Below are 13,403 nucleotides of genomic sequence, written 5' to 3'. Positions count from 1 at the left end.
GGTCTGAGGCTCAGAAATGTTCTGCACGTCAACCTCAGGAGATACAAACTTTAAAATATATAATTGTGGCTCTTACATTTGCCTTCATCTCATTTCATTCAGCCTGCGTCTTCTTTGACATCCCATTGAGTGCGCAGTGCGTTACCATGTTAATATATGCTGTCCTGGGATCTTGGGGTTTTATCGTCTTGATTTACCCGCCTGTGTGTCGGGAAATAATGCTCATCCACCACTAGAGCTATGGTTTAGTAACAGACTTGTGTGTTGGCCTTGCATCGTAATGCAAGATGTTGCTTTTTCTAAAGCCATGTCTTTAATTTTATTTAAAATATTCGACACTTTCTGCCAAACTACTCTTACTAATTTACTTTAAAGACAAAGAAAAATGTTTCTTTTGAATTCAATTGGAAATAATAATGTGCAATAATTTAAATAGATCCTACACTATAAGTAATTTTAAGAGTAAAAATGTTTGAATTTATGAGGAAATGAAGCCACTTCAGTACATCAAGCTGTGCGGGACAGGGATTTTATTTGTATTTGTTGGTACAAAATATGCCATATGATCACACAACTAAGTATTGCACTTATTGTTTTCATGATTATATAAGTGACTAATAAATACATCCAATGAAAGAAAATCTCTGTGATGACAATCAAACTTTCATTAAAGCCTGATTTTACCGTTTACTTGTACACGATGTTAAAAATGCTGACATCTCTAGTTGATTTCTACGGTATGTTCCTGGACGTAGACGATATAGTGGTGTGTGTTTTCTCCTTGAGTTAGGACTGTCAGAGCCTCCAGGCCATGTGCCTCCTCCACCACCATCACCTGGTTACCATTCAAATCCTCCTCTGCGTTCACCACCATCAGCTGGTTGCTGCAGTTACCAACTTCCTGCTCGTCAGCCACCTGCAACTTCAGCCACAGGTCAACGTCAATATTTTGCTGTAACCACTCATACATGAATGAGAAGGTGATGTGATGTTGTTTACCTGCTGTACAACGGTCACAGTGCCTGGAGCCATGGCAACCATAGAGGTGACAGCATCCTGACTCTCTGAACTGAATTCAGTGATATGTTGGATATTAACTGAACAGAAAAAAACATATAATTACTTTGATATGTTGCATAATACATATGCTAAAGCACATTCAACACATCATAACTATAAATAGGAACAGCCATGAGCAGTGTTTCCACAATTATCTGAGCAGGGGAAAAACTTAAACAAGCTGCTTGTTGGATTCAGGGTTTGGTCGAGTCAGGTTTCTACTGTATGATCATCACTGTTGCTGTTGTTACCGTTTTCCTGCAGGGCTGCTAAAGGTGCTTCTGTCAGGTGCTCTTCATCCTCCACAGACACATATTGGGCCTCTACTTCCTCTCCCACCTGCATATTTGCACACACGTCAGAGATTGTCTTAAAATACTGGCTTTGTCCAAAAAAAAAAAAAAAAAAAAGGTAAAATAAACAGTAACAAGGTCGAGTTTGCAAGTTTTTTTCTTTTTCTTCTGCTTCTTTGTCGTTGGAAGCAGATTTTAAATGTCTCAATCCTAGCCATGCCAGCAATAGATGATGGGGATGAAATTAAAGTGATTACAGTGTATCCTTGGGGATCATGAATTCGTCAGCTAAATGTTCATGGAATAAGTCAAAACTTTGACCCACAGGCAGCACCAGGGATGGTCCACAAATTTTAGTCTGGGGCAAAGATGCCTTCTTGTCAGCATATCTAGTCTGTGTATTCGAATACTTTTTACCTCCCAGGTCCCTTCCACCACTTTCAGGCTGTGTTTGCTCTTCAGGTGACGGTTCAGCTCCCACTTTGTGCCATAAACAAATTCACATTCAGGACACTTTAAACCACCTAAACACAGGCACACAGACAGGCCATGTTAGGTTATGATGAGCACACTTTTTCTTCTGTACAAACCCCACACAGTTTATACAGCTACTACAGACTGCAGTAATATGAAAAGAGTGTTCTCTTGGCACCCCCCAGAGATTTGACTTTATTTTTAGAGATGTAAAAAGTTTTACTTTAAAGAACATGAAAGGTGTGAAGACATGGAGGAGGGAGAGGACCTTGTTGTTTCAGCGTGTCGGGGTTAGACAATCCCGGTCCGGCGTTCTCATATTTCTGATTGTGGTGTTTCACGTTGTAGTGTCGCTTCAGAGCACCAGCAATGTTACAGGAGTAGTGGCAGTGAGCGCAACGAAAAGGCTTCATAGAAAGATACAAACACACATCATGTCAATACAAATGAAATACCTTTAAGATAAGACAGAATTTTAGGTTAGCATTATGAGAAGCATTATTAGTACTGCAGGTTTTTTTGGGATGATAATATAATGTGAGTTATACAGTTGTCTTCAGCTATAAATCGGACCAGATTATAATACAGCTGTTGGTTAAAATTTATAGTACATGTCTGTGACTCTTTAAAATATGCTAAGAAGTGATATTCTGTTAAACAGATGTTTACAATAAAACTGAAATTCTACATACTGATGCTGTGAGCTAATGGTGTGTATTGAATGTGTATCCTGACCTTAAATTCAGCATGTTGTTCCATGTGTCTGAGCAAGGAAGGTTTAGAGACCGAGGTGAAGTTGCACTCCGAACACTGAAACCGCTTCCCTAAAAAAGAAAAAAAAAAAACAGAATCATCGCCCTGATATTTATCATCGTGTTGCTCCTCCTCAAATGTCTGCTTTTCTATCAGGATACTTGCTACATGAACAAAATTGTCATTAATTCTGACATGTATAGTAGTTGATATACATATGCAAAACTAGTAGTATGCACATACCTTCATCTGTGTGGCTCAGTCTGTGGCTTTTCAGCGTGACTTTAGATTTGAACTTTTTACCACACAGGTCACACAGATGATGTCTCTCTGTGTTGTGTCGGTTCATGTGAGTTTTCAGGTTGCTCCTGCTGCGGCCTGCGTAGTCGCACATACTGCAGACATATGGCTTCAAACCTATCCACATGACACATACGTAGATATACAATTAATAGATCACCAGCAAATTAGTAAAGACAAATAATACAAACTAGACAGCAACAAAATGCTAAAATGACTTTTTAAAGATATTTTCACTTTAGCATGCACTGTGATGAAAGAAGGTGCTTGATGTAAGAAATTTAAAAAAAATATATATACGTAAAGTGAGTGTTAATGGCATACAACAGTCAGTGAGCTTGACTGCAGACAGGATAGAACACAAAGCCAGATAAACTTCCTGAAACTTGAGGTCTTTTTAAAAAAAATTAGCTGTTTTTTTATGACCTTCATCAACACCTGAATTGGAATTTCTGTCTGGGAGTCATCTCAGCCTCAGGACAGATGTGACTTCAAGGTAAGTGAGTATAGCAGGGACTGATGAGAAGGCAAGTAAGAATAACAATTCACTTCCTTAAGACGTAATGTTGTACTGTACAGCTGATATAACCAAGGTGTATGGATTAAATAGAAAAGCAAACATAACAGAGCAAAAGTTATGTTGCAGAGACCAAGAGGCAGTTATAAAAGAAAAACACTCCTTAAAACGCCAGCAACACAAACATTGACAAGTCTGCTTGTGTGCATTTTCATCATTTTACAAGTAACTTGACTGAATGGCCAGTTTCCCTCTACAGCATCTGCGTGTGTTTTCAGTCTGCAACATCTTTCTGGAGGGCAGCCAGGAGGAGGAGAGACAGATGGAGGCTCAGCTCACAAAGTACTGACACGGTGGAACACGGGGCAGAAACACTGGTGGAGCCCAGATGTTCTGCTCCAGACTCCAGACTGTGGGTATAAACCTGCGCTTGGCTGACTTTTCAGTCAACATTCTCCTGCCTGCAAGTCACTGTTTACAAAATCCCCATCTCTACAGGAAACAACAAGAACAACATCCAACCAACCTACGCGCTAAAAATGTAAAGATGAAGATTTGGATCATGCAATGAGGCGGGCCTGCTTGTTTCTATTCTTTGCAGGCATTTAGGCATCTCACTGCAGGGCTCACCTCCCCACACACAGGTGTTCCACCAAAACAAAGGACTATTCTGCAAGGGCACTGTCGCTGCATCCTGGGCTCAGTGTCGACCAAAACGACTGTGATTGGTTTAAAAAAAACTACAAACAAGCTAAGCCGAGCTAATTTTTTTTCCACTCCTAACAGAATATATAGGTGTGCTTTGTGCGACTAAAGGCAGAGTGATATCACACCTTGGTGGGCCCAAATGTGCTGCTGAAAGTCACTGCTGTTCTTCAGGAAGTAGGAGTCACAGTAAGGGCACTTCTCTGCACGCTGCACCATCAGTCCTTTACCATGTACAGGCAGTGTGTCTGCAAACAAATGCACACAGAAGATGGAAAATGACTTGTGAGCACCAACAATCTCACAGTTCACGGCTGAACTTGGCTCGCTATTTATTCATTTCAGCCAGATGTGATAGCTGTGGTCCAAAGAAAAGACAATGCTTTGATCATTTAAAAAAAAAAAGCTATACAGTACACTGTATGGTCACAGTGATTCACCTGATGATGTAAATAAAATGCTGCAACAACAGACCATGTAAAAAGAGACAAGCTGCCAAACTGTGGCTCGGAGTTTTAGCCTTTTGTTTGGAGTTGACCCACAGTGGGGAAAAAAGAAAATGTTTTTACTCACACAGACGTTATGAGACGGGTTTCAAATTGCTTTTAAAGAACATTCATTGTCAGGTATTGTGTGTGTTTTGTTTTTGTCTGTAGACTGTTTGTGTGTTCTTTACCAGGGTGGGATGTTTTAATGTGGTGTTTTAGTCTGTGCTCTGGATAACTGTGATTGCAGACGGGACAGGTCGCACTCCTCCCCTGTAAACATCAACAAAACAAAGACATGAAGAGTTTGTCCAACATTACCAAGAAAAAAACAAGTGACAATTCATTTTTACATCCCTTGCAGACATAATGCTTCAAAGAGTTAAATTTTTCACGTGAATATGGTCCAAACACAGTCTGAGCCAGAATGTCAATGTCTTAAAGGTCAAAAAAATAATTTCTTTACTACTGAGAATCTCCTCAGGCTGGTTACCTGTTCCTGGTGCGTCCTCAGATGGGCTTGAAGTTTGTATTTGTCTGGCGTGGTGTATTTACAGTCGGGATTTGAACAAGGCAGCATCAAGCCACTGTGCTTCTGGATCTGGTGCCGCTTCAAAGAGCTTTTTGTGATGGAGGAGTAGCTACATTTTGAACAGTAATACGAGTGCTCCTTGGTGTGTGTGCGCACATGGACATTATAGTGGACTTTGTACCAGAACAGTTTACCTGTGAAGCAGAAAAATGTGATCAGACACTATTAAACACTCCTGGCAGAGCTAGAAAGGCGAAGTAAAAAATAGATCGCTTGAACTAAAACAAAACCAGCCGAGTCAAAGAGGCTTCATCCTCTCACCGCAGTATTGACATTCCAGGTCTCCGTAAATTTTCCTCAGCCGCTGGAAAGTCTCCATATTAAGCTGAGTCTTCTGAAGAGATGAAAACACCTGATCGAAAGCGCTCTGATAGAAACTCTTCGACACCTTCCAGCAGAAAAGAAAAAGTCAGGGATCAACATATACAGGAGAAATATGAAAAATAACCCTGCTCCTCTTCTGTGGAGTCATTTATCTCAGACACATAAATGAATAAATACGTACAATCTGATTAAAATACTAATTATAGCATTCAAAACGCAATGAGAATAAACTACAGTTACTACTGAGAAAAAATGGTGAATCTCTGCATTAGGAAAACAAACATGATTATCTTCCTCTTCAAACCGATAACATTCAAATTATTTTTCAAATTAAATAAAATGGGCAAAACAATACACCAAAACCAGACATACCCACTTAATAATTATTTTCCCCCTTTTTGAAACAGAATGACCCTGCAGGTAGTTTTCACTTAGTATAACTGATGTGTTATCCTGGAGAAAATAATCTGTCTGCTGATGCCAAAATAACCACCTTTTATGTAAATATAAAGAATAAAAAAAGGTCCTATTTTGTAGAAAAATAAATTAATGTCTATTTTAAAAGGAATTTAATCATTTTACCATTCTAGCATTAAATTTACCTTCTGTGATTGTGGAGTTTGGCTATCATCCACCCGAACACCTGAGGACAAATGTGTGTGTGCGCTCGAATCAGACAAGTTTGTATTTTCTGATGATGGCGGTGTGTGTGTGTTCTTGGCTGCACATTTGTTCTCAGCATCTGTGTGTGTGTTTTCTTGTGTCTTCTCTCCCAGGAACGGGGTGTGTGATAAAGAGGTGTGTGTCTCCTCTTCACGTCTGCCCACATTATCAGCTGCAGAAGAGTCCGTTGTATTATTCTGTGACTTCTCCTCGTCTGTTGCCTCATCTCGTCTGTCGGGGGAATCTCGCTGAGCTCCTCCGTTTTCTAATTCTCCTTCTTTTCCTGTCTCTCCTTCTTCTGCACATTCTTTGCGAGTTTTAGCTTCACCTTCCTTTTTCTCCCTCTCTTCACTCAGCTGCTGTCCTTCCCCGTCTCGCCACTTCTCCTCTCCTGGACCGTTTCCTCCACCCTCCTCTCTCATCCTGTCATCTTCACCCTCCTGCACTATCCTGTGCTCTTGGTTCACCCCTCCCTCTGTGTCCTCGCTCTCCTCACTCCCCCACATGCCTCCACCAGGCTGAACCAGATAGTAGCTGCTGTTGATGCAGTCAGTGAAGGCCTGCTCGAGGTCCAGTTTAGGGTGGGACTCTTTCACGTGACTCCTCAGTCTCTGCGAGCTGACAAACTTCTCGTCACACACACAGCACACGTATAGGAAGAGGTGCTTCCTGATGTGAGTAGCGAGGGCAGCCATCTTGGTTGCAGCATGGTCACAGAGTAGGCAGGCGAAGGGACGCTGGGGCCCGTGGACCAACAGGTGGCGCTCCCGCTCCAGCTGGTTCTTGAATCGTCGGTTGCAGGTGGGACAGTGGTACAAGAGCTGTCTGAGGCCCTGACGAGTCTTTAATCTGGATTGGATGGACAAACAGGTTAGACGAGGACAGGTGTGTTAAAATACAAATACTGGAGATCAGGGGTTTTTCTAAATTTTGAACTGTGGGCCCCAACTTGAACAAAACTGAGGCATCTGCCCAACCCCAAACCCTACCCTACTCTTTGTAAATGTAGCTGCACATCTGTCATTAATATAAGTATACTTAATAGTAATATCGTTTTTAAATAATTAAGTAATTAAAGTAAACTTGAGTTAAGTAAGCTTAACTTGAATAAAGTAAGAAAGGTAAACTTAAGTTATGTAAAGTGAGATAAACTTGAAAAAAGGAACAAAGGTAAACTTGAGTTAATTAAGTAAAGTAAACTTGAATGATGTAGCTAAAGTATACTTCAGTTTATTAAGTAAGGTAAACTTGAGTTGTGTAAGGAAGGTAAACAAACCTCTGTTGCTGGTAGCTCTGGTAAACAGCAGGATCTTTTAGGTTGTGTCGTTTCTCCATGTGTTTCAGTAGGTTCTTCACATCGGAGTACTTTTGCTCGCAGAAGCTGCAGTGCTGCTTCAACTTCAGGTGGACTCGCTCTATGTGGACCTGCAACACCAGAAAATACAGAATGACTGCAGCAACCACAGAAACTGTGCAGTTTTACACTCGAAGTATACGCATTAAAAGAAATCTACCAACTGCCACCATAAGATCGAACTCAAAAGTCAGTCGACTAATGTATTGCAGCATGAAGATAAGTGATAACATAAATTAAAAAACAACAACTTCACCTGGATAAAATGAGTTTGTATTGTATCTGGAAACTTGTGTAATAATACTAATTATTCTAAAGACAACAGTACTACTAATCAGTAATAAATACTAAACAGTAATAAAGTAATGGCAGCACCTTGAGGTGTCCTGGGCTGAGGCAGGTGAAAGCACAGTGTAGACAGCTGAACTTCTCTCCTGTGTGCTTCCTCAAGTGAACATTCAGGTTTGCTTTGAAGAGAAAATCAAGTAAGTAAATTAAATAAGTAATAATTCCCCTCATCTTCATCTACGTCTCAAAAAGTTAAATTTTATTAAAAAAAAAATTTTTTAAATCCTACAAAACTTTTACAATTGGTTCAACATTCAAACTAAAATCTCTGGGTGGAGTAAAAACTATTCCTTCTGAGTGTCAGTGAGCCTGGATTTACCTTTGATGGCTGATGCGTAGTCACAGTGTGGACACTGAAACGGTTTCTCTTGAGTGTGAGTCCTGAGGTGGGCAATCAGTGAGTGTCTGAACTTAAAGATCTTATTACAGAACTCACAGGTAAAAATCTTCAACTGGCTCTGAAGTAAGCTGGGAGACAAAATGAGAATATTACATTTAAAAGTGAACCAGTTTCATTGTTGCTGCTATTGTGGCGATGGCGGGTGTCTCTGAAGTTTATAACACAACATTTCGAATACACAAACAGCTCATCAAAAATCTATTTTCTGTTAGATTAGAAGGAGCATTTGGCTACACGTTACTTCCAAAGCTACAAACACTCTGATATAAAAATCTATATAAATACATTTTTGAAAAAAAAAAAATCTTCAAATAGTACTTGGTAGCATTTTGCTTGATGGAATATTCCTGGAAACCTCTGCTGGTTGTTGTTGTTGTTATTGTTGTAGTAGAGGTCTGGTTCGAACTGGGGATTGAAAACAAAGCGATCAGATCAGCAGAAAACACACTCCACACAGTGACACTGCTACAAACACAAACTGAAAAGCACTCTCCAACAATTTCTTTTCACCTTTATCTTTTAAGTCAAATTTCCGTTTTAGTGTTTAGTTTTTATTTTACATTGTGAGATGTTTTACATAACTGTCAGAATGTATACATCAAGCTGACTGATTATTAGTTATTATGACAATGAACTAAGTATTGAAAGAATTAGAAGAGAGTTGGACATTTTCCATTAAATTACCTTGGCTCCTGGTCTGGTCTGGGGATACCTTCGCAGGCAGTTGCTTCACTTGCAAGGTCTTGTGCTTCACTCCGGAGGACTGCTGAGGACTTAAAACAACCAGAAAGATTCAATAAATAAACCCATAAAAGTACAGATTTACAGAAAAATGTAAATCATTTTGACATAATAAACAAAACACCACATTTTAAATTAAGTTGAAACACTAAAACTGCTAGTTTCTCAATAAATATATATTAAAAAAAAAATTAAAAAAATAAAATAAAATTGCTTTAGATGGTTACAAGTTGGTAGGATCACTAAATAAAACATTATCCATAGTTTAGAAACTTTAATCTCTACCATCTTCGCATTGCGAGATGTTACTAAAGGTAAATGAGAAAATGTTTTAAAATTTAGGTGAACTGACCCTTTAATGTTCCATGTCATTTGTGTGCTTACCTGAGGCTGAGCTTGGGAAGCTGCAGGCTCTCTTTCTGCTGAACCGTCCTCCACTGGAACCATTTTAGAAACACCTGTTCAATTTAAGTTAAAGCATTTTATTTATAAATGTCACTTTTATCCAAAATGTAAAAACGGGCACAAAAATCTATTTAAGACTGAACCTGGAAGTGTTTCATCTTCTGTCAGAACAACATTGATTACTGATTTTTTGTTTCCTGTTGCTCCTTCTTTCTTGATGCGACTCCGGTTTGTTTTAGGGGGTCTACAGTTTCCCACATCTGCAGCAGAGTGGAGAACAATAAATGATTTAGAGCAGCCATTATCTTCTGATAAGAATTTGAAGAAACATGTCCTGATCTCAAACTTACTCTTTTCCTTCATTAACCTGAGTCTTGCTGGATTTAGTTTTATGTGGTTTGGACCACCTCCTGCAGGATCCAAATTTTCAGAACCGTCACCTTCTGCTGCGCAAGATCTGTTCCCTGAAAATGATTGTGTCAGTTTATCAGACTAACCTGATTGGCCACGTACAATTAATATATGTAAATGATACATCTCTGGTTTTTCAAACACCCACAGTTAATACAGAGATATTTAATAATCTTTAATTAAAGTAAGGATAATTTCCAACTTGTTCCCTCAGTTAACCTGAATTTTCTTTTCTTTTATATTTCTACCCTTTTCTCTCCTCACCATTGTCCTCATCCTCCTCTTCATCCTCTTCTCTCAGGCAGATGTGTTTGAGGATCTGTCGTCTGTTGCTGAATGAGCGATGGCAGTTTCTACACTCCAGCCCCGATATCCCATCAGGGTTTTTGCCTTCGAAGCAGAAAAAAAAAAACAGAATCAGAGGGCAGTCATCAGTTTGTTTAACGTATTTACAAAAATGAATTACATGGGTTACATATACGGTGAATGGCAACATTACTACCTTCTGCTGATCTACGCTGTTGGTCTACCGCCTCCGCATTTCTATTTTCTTCTCTTTCAAAACTTTCCTCTGGAGAATGGGTGGAGACAGCCTTCTTGTCCTCTGTCGAAACTGTGTGCATCTTCTTCGTAGATCCTTTCGGTCGTCCCCGTTTTCGCTTGACTGGGCCCTCTGTGGGCCAATAAAAAAGCAGAAAAGATAAGATGGCAGTATTGCTTTTTTTAAATTTCTTTCAACAAACAAAAATCAACAAAGAGCTCATCCTATAAACAATTATTTTCTCTTTAGCCAAAGTCTGATATATTGTAGCCTGAGCTGTATGCCACAGATCTCCATTTTTATAGTGAACTTTGTATGATTAATTTGATGGACCTGGAGTCTAATACTAAAAAAGTTCAATTCATCCCTGAATGGGTGAATGTAGTGCTACTGACTATGAAAGAACTTATCGATTGTATAGTATAAGTATTGTACCGTAAAGATTTTGTGACAGTAATCCCAATAATGTCATGGTGCTCTAACCTGCCAGTTTCTCCGCGGGTTCTGCCACGAGGGGCTGCAGTGCAATGATGATGTCATCTGGAGGCTCCTGCTCAGGGTGCAGCTGGGAGCAGTGGGCCAGCAGCTGAGAGTGACTGGGAGAGAAGAGGTTGCATAGCCGACACATAAACACAGAGCTACCTGTAGAGACAGAGAGAGAAGATGTGACCGATCAAGAAGCAGATATTCTGCTCGAGAATTACATTTTTCCTTTTATGGTTTACATCAGACCCGGCCCCATACTGGATTTTTGACACCAATTTTCAATAGTGATTTAAGAAATAAAAAATTGCAACATGTTGCATGTAAACACATATTTTTTGTAACTATTTCTAAAATGCGGTTATCAAATACTTCAGCCAAAGAAACGTAATGGACGCAGAATATTTTACAATTGCACAATACATTTTATGACCAAAGTGAGATCAGTGCAATAAACCAATAAGGTTCACTGGGAACTGAATAATTATAAAAAACACAAAACCAACAATTTTTAAAATACCCCATGACTATTTTTCTGCATTATGTTCTGTAAAAAGTTGTCATATCGCGTATTGGACAACACTAATGCCTTTGATAATGTATTTGTGATATGCCAATAGTAACCGATAGTCATTTGACTGATAAATGTGTTGGGCTCAGGTTAACAGTACATATGACTTTTGTTACCTATATTGTTCATTGCGTGCAATTTCTGGATTACAGGAATTGGCCATATTTTGCTGCTTATATGTCGCTCAAAGATAAGCGACGCAGAATGGTCTGTATATTTGTATATTTGCTGGAAAATGTGAAAATAAATAAAGATTCTTCAAATTCTACAAAACATTTGCTTTCTATGCTTCCAAAAAAAAGGACTTAACTTCATGAATTAACAGAAACAGTCTAAGCGTCGCTTGAGTAATAAGTTTGGTTGTTCATTTTATTTAAAGTGATATGTTACTTTCCCTTTTCATACAATTAAATCATAATTATATGAAGAAAAAAAAAACCCAATGAATCAATGATTTAGGGGACATGTTTACATGCTTGTTTGTATGTATACCTTTTCAATACAACACGACTGTCTGTCTTTGTCCGCAGAAGTTGATGCAGTGTAAAAACTTTCATGATTGGTGATATTTAATGGCGAAAAATTACATTGAACTGGCACTTTGTGCCTTCAGTAACAAACAGCGAACAGACTATACTCGGTAGATCGTTTGTTCTTTAATAGCACAAGAAAAGTCGATAAATAGCATCCGCGTTCAGAACCAGAAGCTCAACGAAATCAGCGCAAACACTCGTTTTAAACCGCACATGTTTGTTTATTTTGATTTGGCTCGAGCTAACATGAAGACCCGACAAACATATTCGAGTTGAAGCTAGCCAAACTTCTCACCTGCTTTTTGTCCGTCCATTTTCTCCGGCGTCTAAAAAAAGCAACAGGAAACTAATCTATCGATGGATCTGATCCACCATCAAGCGAAATGAAGTTGCCGAGTTAAGATCCAAAGCCTAACTTTACTTTACGTACGTACAAATATCTGTCGAATCTGCGACACGAGTCCCTTCAGTCAGCGGAAGTAGATAAAAAAAAAAAAAAAAAAAATTTAAAAAAATAAATAAATAAATAAAAAAAATAAAAAAAACGGGGCAGACAGCGCACCCTGTGGCAGGAGGACGATATTGCAGCTGAACAGTGAACTACAGAACCAGCAATATTTCAATATTTCAATATTTCAATATTTCTCTCATTCTGACATATTCGATTCAGTTTAAAATGACTCCGTTGCAGATTAAAGACTCTAAAAGAGACTCTAAAGATTTCATTTTAAAATTGGACTTCATTGCCAACAAGTATTTGTAACAAAAGCGAGACAATTTAAGTTTGACAGCTGCTTATTCACAATAACAAAGTGTGACACATATGTTTTACAACTTACTGCTACTGAATGATCATAACATTTTACAGGTATGCCAATGAAGGAACGAGTCACCATTGAGAAGTGAGGATACACAAAAGCCTCGAGGTGGTGACCTGAGCAGGCTGAATGATCCTGTAATGCCTCTATCGCAGCGGTGAGAGCAGTTCAAGGTGGGTATTACCATCAAGTACTTGCATACTCATATTTACAGGTACAGTGTAATTGAAAAGCTGAAAAGCTTGATTTGATGATGAAACAACTATGTCAATTCAAATAGATAAGATACATAGGCTTTAAAAGAAAGTTTTTTCTTTTTGTCCTTTTTGTCATTTTGTCCTCTGTTTTTGTCCTTTGACTCTACCTGTATGATGTTTCTCTTACAAGTAGCAAATAACTGAATTGTCTCCATTTAGTTGACATAATGATTAATATACTTGGTCAGTAATTAAATAGTGAGGCCCATCCAATGATCTACCTGGTTGTACCTACAGTACATTTTTGTGGTTTTTATGTTTTATCATTTCCAGCAAAATGGAAATGTGATAAAACTGCATGAGAGGAATATACAGTAAAACTGACAGAAAAATCGATGCGCATCTAACATATATGGACAATGACAAAACTTTTGTT

The 13,403-nt window shown here is 38.8% G+C and overlaps 1 protein-coding gene across 3 annotated transcripts; it reads right to left on the bottom strand.

Annotated features, from left to right (window-relative positions):
* Positions 1–518: 518 nt before the first annotated feature.
* On the bottom strand, positions 519–12,411 carry zfat (zinc finger and AT hook domain containing). Of its 3 annotated transcripts, none has more exons than XM_069143179.1 (24): positions 12,248–12,411; positions 10,849–11,007; positions 10,327–10,497; positions 10,089–10,214; positions 9,764–9,877; positions 9,557–9,673; positions 9,393–9,466; positions 8,952–9,040; positions 8,586–8,672; positions 8,187–8,335; positions 7,895–7,986; positions 7,442–7,590; positions 6,105–7,014; positions 5,440–5,566; positions 5,080–5,312; positions 4,778–4,859; positions 4,230–4,349; positions 2,823–2,996; positions 2,562–2,650; positions 2,095–2,233; positions 1,770–1,876; positions 1,311–1,398; positions 1,000–1,097; positions 519–922 (listed from the first exon to the last, which is right to left on the bottom strand). In XM_069143179.1, exons 1-24 carry the CDS (start codon positions 12,264–12,266, stop codon positions 722–724), a joined length of 3,714 nt encoding a protein of 1,237 aa, XP_068999280.1. In that variant the 5' UTR covers positions 12,267–12,411; the 3' UTR covers positions 519–721. The 3 variants fall into 3 exon arrangements, with proteins under 3 accessions (XP_068999280.1, XP_068999281.1, XP_068999282.1); XM_069143180.1 differs by having other exon boundaries at positions 519–916; XM_069143181.1 differs by having other exon boundaries at positions 10,849–10,961.
* Between the last annotated feature and the right edge of the window lie 992 nt (positions 12,412–13,403).

Source organism: Embiotoca jacksoni, unplaced genomic scaffold, assembly GCF_022577435.1.
Source record: "Embiotoca jacksoni isolate LCO1_2020_lvr unplaced genomic scaffold, fEmbJac1.0.p SCAF_11, whole genome shotgun sequence".
Lineage (NCBI taxonomy): Eukaryota > Metazoa > Chordata > Actinopteri > Embiotocidae > Embiotoca > Embiotoca jacksoni.
Note: the sequence above shows the minus strand (reverse complement) of the source record. Positions and strands in the feature narration are given on the sequence as shown.

Excerpts from the sequence above, each read along its gene's own strand:
- zfat (XM_069143179.1), bottom strand. Across the intron at positions 9,467-9,556 it reads AGAAGATGAAACACTTCCAG|GTGTTTCTAAAATGGTTCCA; the intron begins GTTCAGTCTTAA and ends TAAATTGAACAG. Across the intron at positions 4,350-4,777 it reads CATTAAAACATCCCACCCTG|ACACACTGCCTGTACATGGT; the intron begins GTAAAGAACACA and ends ATTTGTTTGCAG.